At 47.5% G+C, this 20,003-nt stretch overlaps 1 protein-coding gene across 1 annotated transcript in view; it reads right to left on the bottom strand.

The window, feature by feature from the left end:
- Nucleotides 1-207: 207 nt before the first annotated feature.
- The window catches only part of VANGL1 (VANGL planar cell polarity protein 1), a 50,715-nt gene continuing 30,919 nt past the window's right edge, over nt 208-20,003 (bottom strand). Inside the window, exons 5-8 of the mRNA XM_014890291.2 lie at nt 16,897-17,030; nt 9,319-9,451; nt 7,143-7,377; nt 208-5,926 (exon numbers count right to left, since the gene is read on the bottom strand). Of these exons, the coding sequence (XP_014745777.1) occupies nt 5,666-5,926; nt 7,143-7,377; nt 9,319-9,451; nt 16,897-17,030 (763 nt within the window). The 3' untranslated portion in view covers nt 208-5,665. The remainder of the gene's footprint in view (nt 5,927-7,142; nt 7,378-9,318; nt 9,452-16,896; nt 17,031-20,003) is intronic.

The following is a 20,003-nucleotide window of genomic DNA, read 5'->3' as shown; positions in this document are numbered from 1 at the left end:
CAGTCATTTACCTTCAGAAGTGGTAAACGAGTTTGCATTTTACTGTGGCAGGGCAGAGCAGAAAAGCCTAGAATAAGGACAACAAAAAGACAACCTCAGAAAAGCTAAACCACATGTTTGTAGGGCCCCTCCTGCCCACAGCTAAGGAATGCTTGAAGACCAGAAGAGCTTTTTCATCTGAAAGGATAAGAGAAAGGAGAGGGACAATCGAATCTGGTTTCAGTTTATTTCCAGAATTTTACTGTACAAAATATGCAAAGTGTAAAACGGTTTTATGTTTCAGTTTAAAAAACAACAAAACCCCATCCAGCTATAACTTAAGAGAACCCGGCTTGGAACAGAACAATTTACAAGGCTAAACCCAAGTGCATTAATGTCACAGACACTAGGAATTTGCTTACGTAAGTTCACAAGTAGAAAAGACAGAAAGACCATGTACCACTCACTGCAGTTAAAGTCACATGTGCAAAGAAGAGAAAAAAAAAAGAAATCCTGGTTAGTGTCTATTAATTAGAAAACCTAGGCAAAACCCTTCTTACTATACAGTGTTTGTAGAAAAATTATTACACAGTGATAAAGGAGGGTGGGGGAAGGGCATTTTGCTCCCACCCCCCTCCTCAAGACACAATAATGCTGAATCAAAGAAACAGGCACTAAAGAGTGTAAGATTCCTTCACAGTTATGCCTGTTCAGGTAGTGGCCACAGCATCTCCCCACTGTGCACACAAGAGATACCCGCAAGCATTGTTAGCACTGGTGAGAGGTGCCTGGGAAGCGGCCAAAGGGAAGGAAGGATCCCCCTCCCTTCCCGGGCAGAGCACACCCAGGGCAGGGCTGGCTGCCTGCTGCCCACGGGGCTCCGTGTGCACCAGGGATAAAAAATGCAGTCTGTTGGAGGGATGCAGATGGGCGGGTAACGCCAGCTGTACTGCTGGCACGGGAGGGACCCTACTCAGGACCAACCCAAAGCACCTGACCTGCACCACTCACAGCTGTCAGAAACGGCAGCTTTTGGTCATCATCATGGGAAGCAGCAGCCTGAACGCAGGAGGATGCACACTCCTGTAGGAGACGTCATGGCCCAAAGCCATCCCCCGTTCAAAAAAATTGGAGGGGCTTCCTTTTTTCCTTTCTAAAACCAGCTCAATTCCAAGAGCACCTCCTTCTTAAGGACAGCTGAAACACTGAGCCACCAAGTCTGGCTCGAGGCTTTAAACACGTATAACGTGCACACTAGAGGGAGAAAAGCACACAGACACACACAAGCTGAATGAGAAAACACCTGCACACACATCTCATGAGAAGCTCTCACACGGCTGGGCAGCAGAGCCCAAGTGAGGAGCCAGCTTGGGACCAGACTACAGCACTGTTGCAAAAGACTCCAAGACTTTTGTTTATCCTTTCAAAAGGGTGGAATTACAAGTTTTGGTGAGCAAGATGAAATTGGCTTGAATAGGTTTCCATGTTTAGCAAGTTATAGATCTTTTCAGTTTCTTCAGCAGCAAGTGTTGGAAGTGAGCACATATCAAACAAGACCTTTCAAAGCTACTTCTGTGGGGCAGGACCAGCTCCAGATATTCCTCCCCCATAGCTTTTGGCTGTACTCAGCATCAGCGGATTCCAAAGGTGTTGCACAGAGAACCCCATCCCAAAGGAAAAGGTTTGGAGGCTTCATAGGGTTGGGATTTGTTCAGATCTCCAAACTTGAGCCTTACTGTGCACTGCCTCCAAGCCTCCAAGTACAGCCTCAGCACCTCCCAGCCCTGCAGATACGCTATGGAGGAGAGTGCTACAATGTTTACACTTCCAAGAGTGCTGCCTGCTCACTTCCAGGTGTGGAAAAGGACATTGAGACCCAGAGCAGCCTCACAGAATCTGCACCCATGGATGAAGCCACACGGCAGTGACAGGTCAACAGATGTGACAACACCACCTGCCCATGCCCAGTTACAGGACTGGCAAATTGTTAAGAGTAGTATCTGCCCCTACACTCCTGGAAGCTGCAAGAAGTTAAAATCTTTCAATTTATAGCCAGGAAAGAGAAAGCCAGCCTTCATGAAAACCCACAGCCATTTCCATCTGCTCTAGAGCACCTGAAAGTCTCAGCTGCATCTGGTTTTGCAAGATTTCAGGATGGCTTTGGATTTAGGCTGTAACAAATCTGAGAGCAAAAAACCCAAAGCCTTTAAAGTAGCAGCATAGCTGAGTTACAGGAAACATGCCAATATAGAAGAGACAAGTGGGGCACCACCACTCCTGGCTGGGCAGCACAGCACCCTATCAAATGGTTCAGCCTCTAGTGAAGGATGTCCAGTGCAACAAGGATCATCTTCGAAGGGGACACTGACCAGTCCATCACCAACAGGGTTGTCTTAAAAAAACCCTTGAATTCTAATAAACCCCCCACAATTCCAAACCAGGTACAAACATCCAGACTGGGAGAGAGGAAGGAAAATATGTGCAAGCAGACAGTGCAGGATAGGAGAGACATTCGGAGGAAGAGCTTGCACTTGGCTAGCAAACCCTACAAGTTGTATTTATGCTCAGCTCTTGGCATGCTTGGCAGAAGTAAGGGCTACAGTAATTGGATCAGAGCTTTATTCCCTATGACTCCATTCTTACTCATTAGCTGGCTGTAAACAGAATTAAACAAACCAGTCTGCACTCACCGATCAGTATTTTTTATACAGTTTGAATTCCTACAGATGCCACAGATCCAAGTGTGGATCTCAAAGAACTTAAAAGCAAGTTGAGTTTAGCCTCACAACACTCCAGTGAGGTAGGTAAGACAGTGGTCTCCTGCATGGAGAAGGGAAGCAAGAGAGACACTGAAAAATGTCACTAAAAATATAAGAAAAGGGAATATCCAGGAATCATGATTCTCCTTTCAGTCTGTCCTCACCTCTCAGCAGGCTGCATCTCTAAACAAACCATTTGAGAGAGTCCTCTCCTTCAGATTTCATCAGGCAAAGCACTCATGCTGCTGATATAGGGAAGAGCATTTAATGTAGGAGTTGGCCCCTGTTGACAGTGTCCTTTTTGGCAGCAGGCAGAAAAGGCTGTGTTGAACCACAGCACAAAGATGAAGAAGCAGACCCAGACTGAGCACATGCTGCTTCCGTCTGTTTCTCCATGTGTTAAAGGACTTAACAAAATTAAGACACTAATTTCCTGAGCAGATACTGTCAGACAACCCCTCCTCATGGGGTAGGGAAAAGGAAAGGGGAAGGAAATCCTGGGAAAGTAAAAAAGTTTTGCAGATGTGCCTGTGGCAAGGTGCGCTCACATACATGGCACACCCAAGCCCCTGGCAAGGTGGTTCTTGTTCTGGCTTCACAGAAATGAGCCAACTCAGCCACAGGCAGTAGTCTCAACAGAGGTATTAAGTGCTCCACAGTCTCCCAAGCTACTCCCAGTCTCTCCCACCCTGCTGGTTATGCACATCATAAAAGCCATATGTAGGTATATTCAGAAGAGCCGAGTGTAAGATACTATATGTTCTCCTTCTTTTTTTTTTCTTTTAAAGGAATAAACCAATCTATTTTTTCAAAGTAAAACACTGCAAAGGCCACAGTCAATAACGGGGTCCCCACACAGACTACCAGAAAACCTTATCTGCCAAAAAACCCAAACACTGAGCTTAGAAAACAGTACCTACTTCCCATCCTTTGAGAGCAAAGGGCATAATCCCATCCTGTGCCATGCCAACCAGTTTCTTTACAACCATGTCTGGCACATTACATGGACTAAAAAGGAACCAGGAGACTACCACATGCTTGTAAGAAAGGCACAGGAAACTGCAGGTGTCACTTGGATGGGGAATCATCACTCTGGACCCTCACTCCCCAGGGTGCTCGCTTGATCCTGAGAGGACTATCCACACATGCTGCTGGACATGCATCTCCACTGCTACTGAAGCTGGAAGAGGACGGACCCTCCTGCCCTATCCCCAGTATTCCTGTTTAAGGTAGCTGCTCCCTCCCACCAGCTTGTGGTGGGCACCAGCCAGCCCAAGCCTGCCGTGGGAAGGGCTGGGAAAGGCCAAAACGGACAGGAGGGGCTGTCACAGCCCTCCTCAAAGACTGTGAAGGTTGGCAATGAAAGGCACTGACTTACACACTGTTGGAACTAGGGCCTTCTTCGTTAAGACATCCATATAGAGGGGAGGGCAGGTCCTGCCCGATAAGGAATATTTACATGGCAAAAGACTGAGCAGAATGAATTGATCATTTACATTTACATGAATCTCAAGGGACCTTCAGGTCGATGCCAGCCCCGGTCACTCTGTGCTGTGTACTGGCAATAAGACTTCAGACACTGATTTAGGCTCACAGTTAAAAAACAAACCTTCCAAACTCAGGTGACTGAATTCACACATAAAAGCTACACTGGTGGGCAAAGGCAGCCTCACAAACAAAACTGCATCTCTCAGAAGCAGATCACACTGCTGAGTAGAAACTCCCACAGTACAGCAAGGCTAAGAAAGGCAGGCAGATTTTCAACATTCAGGCATCGTTTGATATTTCTTAGCTACAGCTGAAGGTGTACGGTGGGGAAGGACTCACTGCAGTGTTTCCAGAGCACAACAGTTCTCCAAAGCAAGTGAATGGGGCAGAGGTCAGCCTTTCCCCTGGCTCCTCTCCTGAAGGAGGGAATTGTTTTTGCCTTTTTCTCCAGATGAACTTGAAGCTGGCTAGAGGGGGGGCACATTCCTGCCTGCACCTCCTTCCCCTCAAAGAGGCTGTCAAACGTAGGGAGGGGTCTGTGATTTATTTTAGGAGGAGCCAGCTACTTACTGATCCTGTCCCTGTGCAAATACGCAGCCCTTGCAGGTACAAAAGGAAGTGGCAGTGCCCGGAGAAACACATTCAGAAAGCCAGACAGAGGAGACAGAAACAGGAAGCCTTGGGCGTGCCTGAGAAAGATGCTGACAAGCAGGACAGAGAGAAGCAGGGGAGAGATAACAAGGAGCTGTGACATGCAGAACAACATCACTAACAAGCACTGATTAAGGAAAAATAAAAAATTGAAGAGCTGCAAATGCGCTGATCCAGTTCAAGACAAGCAATTTCACAGAGGGTGAAACCATCCCATTGTGCCCATAGGTCCGGCACAGACACAAGAGGCACATGGAGAGGAGGAGAAGGCGGCGAAAGTATAAAAAGTCCCCTCACACCCCCACCATTTGACATTCCCTCCTCCCCAAGTGAGCAGGGACTGTAGCACCCTGTGCCAGGAGGTTTCTGTGAGGAACAGGTGAGCAATGAGCCCTCAGGAGCAACCACAGGTGGCAAAAGCAGAGACACAAGAGTGCAGGCGTGCGTGGTGTAAGGCAGCGCTCCAACAACAACTCTGACACCACAGCTGTGCAGAGAAAAAGAGCGTGAGATTTACAGGATGCCTGGAAAGAGGGGCAAAGAAAAAAATCTGTTCTGTCTCCAAGGCTGAGCTAACTGAGCCAAGTCACCCTGTTGCCTCTTAAGATGCTTCTTTCTACATAAGATATCCTTACTCCCCCCTCCTGTTTCCAAATAAAGTGCAGATGGTCAAATATTACTGGTCCATCATCTGCCAGTTTCAGTCAGCATTGGGGAAATTAAACCCAAAAGCATAATATTGAAAAAAAATAAAATAAAATCTCCCAACAACCCACCCCCAAAATCCCTTAGACTGAAGTCTCTGACTGTAAGCGGAGGACGAATTTATGAGATTTAGGGTCTATGAACTCTTCTGAGAGTTTGATAAAGGGGATTTTTTTCACATTAACAACAAGGCTGAAGTCCAAGCACTTGAGGACAAACACAACGCCGTCTTGTAACCCGCTTGTGACTGCTTCCTCGCTGACCAGTGTCCACTGCTTGGAGAACCAGCGATCCCTGTCATACTGGAGGGTTGGGCCTGGGCTGAGGTAACGCTCCAGGAATGCCTGCCAAGAGCGGGACACACGTTAGCACCAGCCCCATAACTCGACCTGCTCTCTTCCCATCCCCAAATACAGCTCCGCAAGCATGGGCTTGCCAAGCTGCAAATTGTTTCAGCTTTCACACTTCAAAAGACATCTTTCTCCCTAGTCCCTCTTAGCTTTTCAGAACCAGGACACAAACATCAGGAGATCCTCTTTCAGTCCATCCCAGCAAGTTTCCAAAGTTATAGCCCTGACTTCTGCATCAGCACAGCCATCTGGCAGCAGCTCAGTAGAGCAGAGGTCATTTCTCCCCTACCAGCCCCACAACCCATCCCAAAAGTACAGTCCCAGACAGTCAGACAGGATAGCTGGCTCTCTCCTTCAGGCCAAGCTAAGGTAGTAAACAGTTGCCTCCATGTTTTCAGAGAGTGAAAAACTGAAAATAGAACGCAAAATGCCATTTGACCTTATTTGTATTTTAAAGTCCCCCCGCAATATTAATGGCAGCAGAAATCCCCTTCCATATGTGGGCAAAGTCCTAAGTGGCTCAGAATGAGAGGGTGCTAAGCCCCATCTCTTGACAGCATTTCTGCTCTTGCTGCAGTAAGTCCTGGGTGAACGCCCAAGAATAACCCTTCCCTAGGACCGTGGGGTGTTCTTAGAAGGGAAGGTAGAGAGTGGGAGGGGAATTGTGTGACCCGTTTCCCTTATCATTCAGTCCCTCCCTGTGTCTGCAAGTCAACAGTCACAGTCTGGGCATGAAGCAGCAAACTATGCTTGATCAAGCAGCTCATGAATTAGAAACACTGTCAGAGAGACAGAGATTTAGACAATAATTAACAATCCAAAATGCAGCAAGGCAGAGGGCCAGAAAACCAAAGAAGACCTTTGCAGGTTGCTACCTGCATCATCCTGCTACCACAAGCCAGATGGGAAACTTCCTGTGACTCAAAGCCACTCTTTCAAATATTTATTAAGCATTGCCTTTTGGAATTGGATTCAAGAACACATACCTCAGAGGCACTTTCAGATAAAAAGAGACAGAAGATACTGCGGAGGAAATATTACTTCCCTTCAAGACTTGATGCAACCTACACCACACTGGACAATTCACAGGAAGCAACTATGAAACCCTTCACTCACCTCCCTTGACAACCTTCTGTTCTGCTTGTGCACACAGATGTGCCATCCCCTTCTCCCTCCCTCCTGCAGCAGCGTTAGAGAAGGCATTCATTACCTTTGGTGTCATGTTGTTGGTGATGCAGAAGGACAAGTGTTGCAAGATGCTCTCCATGCTGTGGTACTGCTGCTGGCACGTGGTGCGAAGGTACTTCTGCAGAGCTCTTGCCATGGAGGGGAAGATGGCCTGGGCTGCCTCTCGGGGGTCCATCATCTCTCCTGGAGATTTCTGCTGTTCCTCTGCCTGGAGGCGTTTGATGTGAGTGAAAGCCTCTTCTACCGCAACTACGAGCCTGCAGCAAAAAAATTAGGACAGCAAGAGTCATAACAAGAAGTAGAATGGGTCTGTGGTTAAGGCAGAGCCTGGGAGTCAGGATTTACAAGCCTCCTATTCCCATCTGCTATCAAGTCACTGCCTGCCACCAGTTTACACAAAACCTTCTCTATTGACAGTCTGAGAGGCAGACAGCAGCTTTTCCTTCCTTGCCCAAGCCATCCAGCAACTGAGGGCCATAAACCAGGATTAAGACTAAAGCCCTGAGCACTGCACCTGTGCTGCCAGCACAGCATAAACATCAGCTACATGACTCAAACAAAACGCAGCTGCCCTTGTATTTAAGTGTCTGAGTACAGTGGTCCCAGCACACAGGACTGCAGCATGAAGCACAGGCCGGGCAAGCACGAAGGGGGAGGCTGACCACACCCCAGTGTGACCCAGGACACAGCCTGCTCCCACTCAGTGCTCACAAGCTGGTGTCTGCTTCCATTTCCACCAGCTGGGTGCAGAGCTTGTGCTGCCCAGTGACTGCCCTGCACCTCACTCCACTGAACAGCAAGGGTGAAAGAACTCCTCCATCTTTACTCCTAACGCTGTAGCTAAAGGCATCCTCTGCAAAGCATTCCTGTGTTGGCACAGGTGAGCAAACACCAAGACCACACCATAAAAGGGGAACAGATGTCTTATGACACTCATTGTTTAGAACTGGGCTAATTTGGAAGTGAGGGGCTGTACTGCAGCTAGTGATGAAAAAACAATAATGGAAGAGCCACCCAACAGAACTCTTCAGCCCCTTCAGACAAGACTTGTTTTATACTTAATTTCCTCTCAAGTCACCAATGACTGTCCACTATGATCTCAATATCCAATGCATCTTAAAGCCAGGGGCCGCTACCTCACCACAAGCAGAGGTATAGCATACTGCATTCAGAATGCACATGAGGAACAGTTCAAGAAGTCCTGATCCTTGCCCATTTTGTCTAATTTGACATGGGGAAGGTGTTTTTAAACTCCTGGCCTGAAACATCTGGCCTTATATAGAGACTGGCGGTTTCCCTCTGACAAAGCAGTTGCTCTAACCAAACTCGGCAAGCATGGGAGATGTGCCCAAGTTTGGATGCTACACTTCACAGAACAGCAAGTCTAAGGCTTGCTGTTCCGAGGCTGGAAAAGGACCTAAAAGAGGCCATAGACACAGACCAGACTGAAGCAGGCAAGGAGGGGACATAGTGCCAGCACTTTCCCAATGAAACAAACTGACAAAGAAAACTCAAAACAAGCCAGCTTCCTTCCAAATACAGCTCAGTTCAGGGAAGCCTGCCCATAAGCAACTTGCCTCAAACTGTTAGGTATGCTAACTACAGACTGCAATGGGGCTCCTGAGCGAACAGAGGCACTGTCTTGGGTCACCTCAACAAAGCATCCTCTGCAGCCTAAGCATGACTGGCAGAAGACATATGTATGTTCGAAAATACAATGTAACTGCTGGTGGTCAAGCCTTTCCTCTTCAATTCACTGAAAGCCAGTCAAACTGTCCCTTTGACTAGCCTGCAAACACAAATATTCTCCTCACCCATGAATGGGCAACACCAAGCACTCCACTGATCCTGTCTCTGGATTACTTCAGCTGACAAGCCTGGGTATGGGAGAAAATAACTGGATTTCCTACCAAGTAACTACAGACTTGTCAAGCACCGGACTGTTCCCTAATCAATGACACTGCATTAGCTTATCGGCCTCATATACATGAGTTCAGCTGCATGCACGTTCTTCGGATAATAATTCGGATAAATAAGTTGCAAGCTGTCACCATCCCTTATACACCTGGGTTTCATAAGCTTCCTCCCTGTGCCAGATTTACAGCCAGCCCTTCATGGTGGGTTGGGGGCACCCTCCAGGATCAGCAAGCCCCGCGTGGTCAAGCCTCACAGCAGCACCCGGGACAGGGTGGCTTTACCTTGCCCGGCGTTTCTTCACACGGCGCTCGTGGTCGGCCTCCTCGTAGTAGAGCTCATTGTGGCTGGAGTCCCTGCGCCGGGCGGCAGCCGCGATCATGGCCCGGGACTGCCCCGACGCGTTGTTACCTGGGCCTGCAGGGGCAAAAACGGGCACAAAGGAGACAAAGGCGGTGTTAGTGCCACAGGGCTGCCGCTGGGACAGACCAGCACCCCATGGCAGCTGTCACATGCTCTGGGGCTCCAGCCTTCCCAGCCAGCGCTATAAACCCTTCCCCAGTCCTCAGGAGCTCCAGTAGAAACCTTGCAAGGCAGCACAGGCTTAGAGAGGGCATTCTGGCATGTGGACAAGGGAAGTTAGTTGGGATGGAGGGTCTCACACAATATACATAAAGGCAGAGTGAGGTGAACATGCCAAGGATACAACCTAACCCCCATTATATATGCTTTCAGTTTGAAGGCAAGGGCAGCTGGAGCATATCACATTTCAGCATCAAGACAGTGTGAGAGCACAAAAAGTGAGAAGATGGAAAGAGAAGAGAGACAAACACAAGAACATAATGAGACATGGAGATGAATAAATGAAAGCCAAACTCCAGACGGTTATTTACAGGAAGAAGAAACAGGATGCAGGGGACGGCAGGGTCACCTTTAGACAAAGCATAGAGTTTCCCAGAAGGGCGGATGTTGTCAGAGCAGCAGCCCCACAACAGGGTAAGATGGGGTCTGCATGTGTAATAGCTTCTCATGGCACTCTGAGCAGCACCTGCCATTAGAGCTTCTGCTGCTAACAGATCCTACACAGCCACAGGAATAGGGAAGCTGCCATCTGCTCTGTAACACCCAGTTGGTCCATATAGTTGTCTACTACGATATGTTAACTACTGACCTTAAAATACAGTCCTAGGTTCTGCAGCTCTCCCATGAAGCCCTCAGCTCTGGCTTTTCAGGTAGCAAGATGAAAAAGGTTGCCCCAGAAGAGTTTACAAACCCTTCAATCCAGATAGAGGGCAGAGGTGGGTCTATCCAGAGAGAAGTGGTAGTCTAGGACTGCCTCCAAGCCACCAGAAGCTGCTTTTGTGCCAAACTTCTCTGAAAGCCCACACTCTCAGCTGGCAGCGGTTAAAGCCAATCAATTGCACAGACATGCTCAAAACTGTTCTGCTCAAGCAAGGGCAACTCATTAATTTTTTCCTAAAAAGCCCAAACTAGATTCCAAGACAGAAGCCTAAAACTCAGCAGCGGGAAGAACAAGCACTCACACAAATAGCTTCTTAAGAGTCCAAACATTTCAGACTTTGTTTGACAGGCCTGAAATGGAGAATATGACTCAAGGGAGACACTATCTCCCAAATTTGGGATACATCTTTAATTTGCCTCATTGACTATACCTGGCAATGAAAATCCTGGTTTTGAAGATGAACCTCCCCACTCTCATAAGAGAGATTACAGTAATATGTTTTTCTTTCCTGGCTGCTGCTGTATCAAATACAAAAGCTGTCAACAAATTAGGCTGCCTTAATAGCATTACTGTCTCTTTACAAGAAGAGTAGAAGAGACTGTGAGGCTGCCAGGGTAAGCTGCAGCCAGAACTACACTCTGCTTTGTAAGATGGATGGAATCTTCTTCTCTAAGGCTGATATTTTCATGTCCACAAAGGCAGCAGCATTGCACACAGAACAGACCAGGCAACTGTTACTGCCCCAGAAGGGAAGGAAGGAGTTTACAGGCCCTGGCAAGCTCACAAGCCTGACACTTGGAAAGCCCTGCCAGCCACATCTGCAGCTTGCTTCTGGTTCTTTCTCTTCTAATGAAGCCTCATGAGCTAGCAGCTTTTGAGCCACTCATACTACCAGACTGACAGTTTTTTCTCTGAGTTTGGGAGTCCCACTGTCCCAGCAGGTGCTGGAGGAAAAGAGAGCACCCCACCTCCTGAAGAGATACTCAGTGAGAAGACAAGCCAATAATCAGAATGGCACACCCTGCAGCCAGTCTGCCAGGCTGTGGGGTCTGAATAGTATGCAGACACCTGTGGGATTGGGAAGCCCTCACCTTCCCTACACCAGGCCTCACTGAGGCCAACCAGTTGGAATGAATGATTTCACCTCTAGAAAAATGAAGAGCATTTCTGTTTGCATATCTGATTGCTTCCCCTCTCCAACACAACTCAACCAAGAGCATCACTCCAAGCAGCAAAGGACACATGATGGGCAACCTCTCCTACCCCTTCCCTCACTTCCCCCCTTCCTCTGTCAGGATGGGAGTATCTCACTGTAAGGATCTAAATCACCAATTAATGTTATCACAAGAATCACAAGGTTGGAAGAGACCTTCAAGACCATAAAGTCCAACCTGTTTCCTGACACCTCAACTAAACCATGGCACCGAGTGCCACACCTAGTCTTTTTTTAAACACATCCAGGGCTGGTGACTCTACCACCTCCCCGGGCAGACCATTCCAGTACTTTATCACTCTTTCCGTGAAAAACTTTTTCATAATATCTAACCTATATTTCCCTTGACGCAACTTAAGACTCAGACTTCTCGTTCTGTCAGTTGCTGTCTGGAGAAACAGACCAACTCCCACCTGACTACAACTACCCTTCAGGAAATTGTAGGAAGTGATAAGGTCTCCTCTGAGGCTCCTTTTCTCCAGGCTGAACACTCCCAGCTCCCTCAGCCGTTCCTCAGAGAGGGCTTGTGTTCCAAGCCCCTCACCAGCTTTGTTGCCCTCCTCTGGAAGCGCTCAAGCGTCTCAATGTCCTTCCTAAACTGAGGAGCCCATAACTAGACACAGTACTCAAGATGTGGCCTCACTAGTGCCGAGTACAGGGGAAGAATGACTTCCCTGCTCCTGCTGGCCACACTATTCCTGATACAGGCCAGGATGCCGTTGGCCTTCTTGGCCACCAGGGCACACTGCTGGCTCATGTTCAGCCGGCTGTCGACCAGTACTCCCAGGTCCCTTTCTGCCCGGGCACTGTCCAGCCACACTGTCCCCAACCTATAACGCTGCAGGGGGTTATTGTGGCCAAAACACAGGACTCGTCACTCGGACTTATTAAACTTCATTAAACTTGTTAGACTCCGCCCATTCATCCAAACGTTCCAGGTCTCTCTGCAGAGCCATCCTACCTTCCATCAGACTGACACATGCTCCCAACTTAGTGTCATCTGTAAATTTACTAATGAAAGACTCAATCCCCTCATCCATGTCATCAATAAATATATTGAACAGAACTGGCCCCAGCACAGACCCCTGAGGGACACCACTGGTGGCTGATCCCCAGCTGGATGTAGCACCGTTCACCACCACTCTCTGGGCCCGGCCATTCAGCCAGTTCTTAACCCAGCAAAGAGTGCTCCTGTCCAAGCCGTGGGCTGCCAGCTCTTCCAGGAGTATGCTGTGGGAGACAGTGTCAAAGGCCTTGCTGAAGTCCAAATAGACAACATCCACAGCCATTCCTGCATCCACCAGGCGGGTCACATGGTCATAAAAGGAGATCAGGTTGGTCAAACATGACCTACCCCTCCTAAACCCATGCCGGCTGGGTCTGATACCCTGGCCATCCTGTAGATGCTGCTCAGTATAAGTTGCTCCATTATCTTGCCAGGTACTGGGCGTCACATTGGCCAGCTTCCAGGCATCTGGAACCTCGCCAGTGAGCCAGGACTGTTGGTAAATGATGGAGAGTGGCTTTGCAAGCTCATCTGCCAGCTCCCTCATCACCCTGGGGTGGATCCCATCTAGTCCCATTGATTTGTGAATATCCAAGCATCTCAGAAGTTCTCTGACTGCCTCCTCTTGGATAATGGGGGGACCATCCTGTTCCCTGGCACCATCAACCAACCCAAGAGGACAGCTGTCCTGGGGACAAGCCATCTTCCCACTAAAGACTGAGGCAAAGAAGGTGTTAAGCACTTCTGCCTTCTCCTCACCTGCAGTCACTAAGTTCCCTCTCTCATCCAGTAAAGAACAAAGGTTGGTCTTACCCTTCCATTTACCATTAATATATTTGTAAAAACATGTTTTATTATCCTTTACAGAAGTCACCATTTTAAGTTCAAACTGAGCTTTGGCCTCCCTAATATTTTTCCTACACGCTCTAGCAGCCCCCTTAAATACTTCCTGAGAGACCTGACCCTCCTTCCAAAGATGATACATCCTCCTTTTATTCCTAAGTTCCTTCAAGACCTCCTTGCCTATCCAAGCTGGACGTTTACCTCATCGACTTGTCTTTCGGTACACAGGGACAGTCTGTTCCTGTGCCCTCAAGATCTCTGTTTGGAAGCACGCCCACCTATCCTGGACTCCTCTGTTTTTAAGGGCTGCTTCCCAAGGAACTCTCTGAATAAGTCTCCTAAGTAGGCCAAAGTCTGCACTCTGGAAGTCCAATGTAAGAGTCTTATTGGTGTTCCTCCTGATTTCACCAAGTATTGAGAACTCTACAATTTCATGATCGCTCTGCCCCAAGCGGCCTCCAACCACCACATCTCCCACCAGCCCATCTCTATTTGAAAACAGCAGGTCTAATGTAGTCCCTCCTCTGGTGGGCCCGCCCACCAGCTGTGACAAAAAGTTGTCCTCCATACACTCTAAAAATTTCCTGGACTGCCTCTTTTCTGCTGTATTAAGTTCCCAGATGTCTGGTAGGTTGAAGTCACCTACAAGAACAAGGGCTGATGATCCTGAAACAGCACCTGGCTGCTTATAGAATAAGTTGTCTCTTCTACCTGGCTGGGTGGACGATAACAGACTCCCAGTAGGATGTCAGCCTTGTTGGCCTTCCACTTAACTCTTATCCATAGGCATTAAACTCCATTAGTTTCAATACCTATGGTGTCAAAAGCCTCCTTAATATAAAGGGCCACCCCTCCACCTCTTCTCCCTTTCCTGTCTCTTCTGAAGAGCTTGTAGCCATTCAGTACAGTGCTCCAACTATGTGAGTCATCCCACCATGTTTCTGTGATGGCAACTACACCATAGTTCTGCTGTTGCACCATGGCCTCCAGCTCTTCCTGTTTGTTACCCATGCTGCATGCATTGGTATACATGCACCTCAGCTGGGCTACTGACTTCACCCCTAGCTCAGGCTTACCACCCTTGGGCCTGCTTTCAGACAGCCCAGTTGCATCCCCTTTCCCCTTCAGACCTAGTTTAAAGCCCTCTCAACAACGCCTGCCAGGTCATGAGCTAAAAACCTTCTGCCCTTAACAGAGAGATGGATCCCATCTGGTTCCAGTAGAGCAGGTGCCGTAAAAGTTGCCCCGTGATCAAAGAATCCGAAATTTTGCCGATGACACCAAGCCTTGAGCCACTTGTCAATGATGTGAGTTCTCCTATTTCTTTGATCATTTTTCTCTGCGACCAAGGGGACTGAGCAGAACACTATCTGTGCTCCTGTCCTATCAACCACTTGACCCAGTGCCCTAAGGTCTCTTTTAATTGCCTGGACACTCCTCTTTTCAATCTCATCACTGCCAGCCTGGAGTATCAATAGTGGGTAATAATCAGAAGGCTGAATCAGCCTAGGAAGTCTCTCAGTGATATTTTGTACCCCGGCCCCGGGGAGGCAGCAGACCTCCGTGTGAGATGGGTCCGATGGAAATACAGGGCCCTCTGTTTCCCTCAGAAGGGAATCACCCACTACGATTGCCCTTCTTTTCCTCTTGATGTTAGAGGTGGTAATCCTTCTTTTAGATGAGTCATAATCGGGAGGCTCACTGGGCAGATAATTTTCTTCTAAATAATCTGGCTGGCTCTCTAGTTCCAGGGCCTCATACCTATTCTGAAGTGGCACCTGGCTAGGGGACGGGAGGCAGGAGGAATTTTTATTATTACCTCCCTGAGCAGGGATGCATTTCCACTCCCCTTCGTCTACCAGGTGCCCTTCTATCGCCCGAGAGTGAGAGGCATATGAGTCCTCTGACTCTTGGTGGGCCTCCCTTGAAGATGTAAGGGCTGAACTCCACCAGTCTATTTCCCTTTCACTATCCCTGATACTCCTTAATCTTTCAACTTCCTCCCTAAGCTCGGCCACCAGTGAAAGGAGGTCGTTCACCTGTTCACACCGTAGGCAGGCGTCCTCCACAACACCCCCTGAAACCACTGATAAGCTCAAACACTCCAGGCAGGAATGGGTCTGTACAGACACATCCTTTTTGGAGGGCTCCACTTGGTCACAAACACTTGTACCAACCAAAGATTTCGACCTAGTTAAAACCATTACTAGGAGAAAGCCCAAAATCAAGCAGCCAACAGAAACAGCTCAAACAACACACAGCATACCTAACTAGCAAGAAGACCTGCAACCCTGCCTGCTTGCCCTGCCTGCGTGAACCGCTGCGCAAACTGCTGTGTCCACATCCCTGTTTGCCGGCTCCAGGTCGCTGAGCTCCCCAGAGGCCTCTTATAATAAGTCACACAGCAACAAAGAAGTTCCACCTCCCGTTCCTGAGTAGCTCACAATGGACTCAGGAGTGCTGCATGAGGTTGGAGAAGACTTTAGGATAAGGTCTTTGAAACTCCCGAAAAATGAAAAAATCCAAACAAACAAATGAATCAAAAGGGAAAATGAAAACAAAATATTCTACACCCATAGGGTGTTGAAAGTGAAATGATCACATCTCTTGTTTTTCTATATGACAGATATTCTTCATATTCCAGTCTCCACACCATGCACACAGAGACACCTTGTCCAGCTAAGTCCCGTCAATCTCCTCTTCCCAGCTCTCAAAGCCCTTCAATAGTAAAAAATTCATGGGCAGGATGTGCCTTTACCACATTTTGTCACTCAACTTCAGCAATCTTCACCATAAAAACTTTACTACTCAACTTCGACTCTTCCAAAGCAATGCGCACCTCTATAAAGGCTGCTGGGCACACTCTATTTTCACTGATTAGGCATAAGAGTGTCAAATGATTAAGTCCAGTTTTCACTGCTTTGAGCATCCACATTCATCCATCCATCCATCCATCCATCCATCCATCCATCCATCCATCCATCCATCCATCCAATTTTCAAAAGCCCCAAAGCTTGAAAACGTAGAACAGCAAAGCTCAATGGGGATTGTTATCTGTGTGTGAATTTCCATGGCCATGGGTGAGCCAGGCATAGCTCATTTAATGCTGAGGCTGCAGGCTGATGAGAATCACTTTCATCAGCAACTGCTGCTTATACCGTGGCTCCTTCTCTTTCCTGAAAGTTGCATGTGAAAGCAGCACAATAGAGGACTGGGGAACTCATTTAAGTTAAAAGTTGTGTTTATTGTACTATCACAGCTAAAGAGAGACTCAAGGGTGACAAAAAGCAGAGGCTGCTGGAAACAAGCAGTGGTGCTAAAAAGTGTCAAACCACATGACAATTAAGCCCATGTGGCCATTTCACCTGGCAAAGACAAAAGCCTTATTGTGGGATAAACACATCTGTAAAGTCATCTGGAACTGGCAAACTCAGCACTGCTAGAAAGATTTCCAGCAAGAGACAAGGATTTGGCAAAGCAAAAAGGTGAGAATGTGTGCATAACAAAGCATAAAGCAAATCCAGCCCCTCCCCATCCCACCCGGTCTCAGCCACTACCATCAACATTGTAGACTTTCAGGCCAGCCATGTGCTTGGCTGCTCGGGATTTGGAGGCTGTTAACAAGGCTGGGTTGTAGACTGTAAAATCTCGGTAGTAATTTTCCAGAACCACCAGTGCAGCTCGTTGGATGCTGAGGAAAGAAGAAAAAACAAAATAAGACTAATTCTCTCAGATCAAAACAAGTTCTCTTGTTTCCATAAAATATATTTTTAAAAAAAGGAAGGAAGAATAGTGATATTATTTGGAACACAGTTGTCAAGCCTATAGGACCGTGCAATACACAGAATATTAATTACTCTTTCTAGGACCTGAACTTTCACTTGAGATGCAAGGTAAGTATCTCTGCCTCAGCTCAATAGGAGGATGACAAGAAATCCCTAAACAACGGCAGCACAAAGTGAAGCACGAGGCTGCCTGCAGCATGGGAAATTACAGAACAAGGGCTCAGCCCACCTTGGCAGTACAACCATTGTGTGCAGAGACCTTACGCAGGCAGAAGGCCAGAACACCACACGGTTTTTGCTGTAGCTGGCCAGCCTGGATGGAGGGACCAGGTCAGGATGGATACTTTTCCTTCTGTGTCATTTCCAGCCTCACCTTGCAGCTCCTCAGACCTCCTCCATTCCAGCACTGACAAGAGTGTGATCTCTTCAGCTTTCACAGCAAGATAGGCTGCCAGATATAGGATTACCTCAGTATTGCTTGTTAAATCTCTGGCTAGGGACAGAATGAGGAGTAGTAACACTCCCTCCATCCCTATGAAGGGATGCCTCTACATAAAATGATGACACATGGGAGCAAAACAAACACACAAAATAAACATGCGCCAGAAGCAGGAAAGGCTCAACCCAGAATTATCTTCCTTTGCAATCCTTTTGACAATGAAGAGAGAGAGATGTCTGTGGGCCCTGTTACCAACAAATAGGGCAGCACTTCAAAACAAGCCTGAGCTCTGGTGTTTAAAAATGTGGGAATAGGACTGAGCTCTCTCCATGCTGCTCTGGCTCTGTGCCTCAGCATGGCACTCAACTGGCAGGGGCATTCTCAGCAAATCACCAAGATGACCCATTCAACCAACTGGAGTTTGCCAAGGACCCACACTAAAAATAGTTTTTGTGCGTTCAAAATTAACAATTGCCAACACATTTGTTGCCAGTGAATTGGAAAGGTCACACTTACCAACAAGATCTCTCCGAAGAAAAGCAACAAAGTGCTCTCATACATGTTACAACATAGGAAGAAAACATTACAAGGACTATAATGTGCGAAAAGAAGGCATGAACAAATCAAGCCCTAAATCCAGTGCTCAGCGCTACCGCAGATCCTGCGTGTGTTCCTCGGGGAGCAATTTAAATTTTGCTGTGCTTTGTGCTAATATTGAAACTTCTGCATCACACCCAAGTAATTTAAACACATATACATACACACACACCCCCCCCACCATACTCACTCTACAGCTGCTACACTCCCACTGCTCAGTGAATTAAGCACAGATGCCAGCCCGTTCAAGAGATTCTGAGAAAGAAGAACAAACCCAGACTTGTTCACTGAGTAGCTTCATTAGTCAGTATTATGGTACATCACCATTCATTTGCTGTGTACCTTTGAGATGATTAATTTAGCTTTTGATGAAAATTCCATCCTTAGGATCGTTTAGAGGGTTCTTTTGGATCCAGCTAGAGTGTCTTAAAGAAGCTTTACCTTTCAGTTGCCACTCCATATTTCCTCACCTTACATTTGGCAAAAAGCAACTCCATTTATGCACTTAGCTACTGATTTGTGATAAAGAGCCACTAGTTAACCAAGAAAACAATTCTCCTTCCATGAAGTAATACAGACTGACCCACTGCCAGACACACGTAGATGCTGACACAGAACAGGTGAAAGCCGTTATATTTATCCCTGCCATGCTTCTGATTTCTACTGAGAATTTGCTGCAGCCTATAAACAAAATTTCATAAAAGTAATCATGTGGCAGCAGCACATATTCCCCCTTCTGATTGCATTCAAACATTATCAAGTTTTTCCGTCTCTGCTTCCCAGGAAGATAAAACTCCATAGAGTTTCACCACAAAACACAATGTTTGGAAAACCAGACCAACTCAAAACAGAAAGATAAAAATGAGCAGTTATTCTCCGTTAATACAGTGTACTCATTTCAAACAGCACTGGAACTTCCATCCCAGCATTGGGAAATATTTGGGAGCTCCACTGACCAACTAGCTCTATTAGGACAAAACACAATGCATCACAGCAGAGAATAATTTATTTTACACCTAAACATTTTACCTGGACCCCACCAACATTATCATCAGGATGCCAGCTTTCCCCACCTAATATCCCTTCCATTCCCTCATAAAATAACCTTCCCACCAATTTGTTGGCATGTGCACTCCAAGTCCAAACACAACAAAAATTTTACATTGCAGCAAGCAACAATCATTGTCCTGAAAATTAAAGCCCGGACATTTGTTGCTGACGCAAATCCAGTACAGACTCAATCCCACACGAGATAGCCCAGTCACACAGAGGGGTCTTCTCTATGGAAGAGGAATGTAATAAGCATCAGTTTCCTGAATTTCTACCAGCCCACTTCTGTCTCCCATGTAGTCCATCCCACCCTAGTCCTGCATGGCAGGTTAGGAAGACAGATACAACTACAACACTTCAAATTCTCTGTTGCAGGAAAAAAAAATAAAATTAGAAGCTGCAGACAAGCAAATTAAAAGGGTCTCAAACATTCACAAGAGCAAGGAAGAGGCTGAATCAGAGCCTCCTGAGCTGTGGTGCTCAACCCCTTCACCCACATCAAGGGGAAGCCTCACCCTGCCCTGCGCAGGACGGCCAGCCCTGCCCCACACGGGTCCTGCAAAGCAACAAGAGCCCACGCTCCGAACATGCACAGCACCCCGAGCACAGCAGAAGAGCACCCAACACTCTTGTGCAACACCACACACCAGGAGGAGGGCAACTGCAGGCATGGCAGCACCCAGAGCAGCCCGGAAGAGCCATCATCAGCGAAACAAACACCAAGGAAGTCTGCTGTCTCCCGACAGCAATCCAGGCTTTCTGGGCTGCCCACTTCAGGGCAGACCCTCTACTG

This window comes from Sturnus vulgaris, chromosome 2, assembly GCF_052056855.1.
Source record: "Sturnus vulgaris isolate bStuVul1 chromosome 2, bStuVul1.hap1, whole genome shotgun sequence".
NCBI classification, from domain to species: Eukaryota; Metazoa; Chordata; class Aves; order Passeriformes; family Sturnidae; genus Sturnus; species Sturnus vulgaris.
The sequence above is the reverse complement of the archived record's forward strand: the minus strand, read 5'-3'. Positions and strand labels throughout refer to the sequence as shown.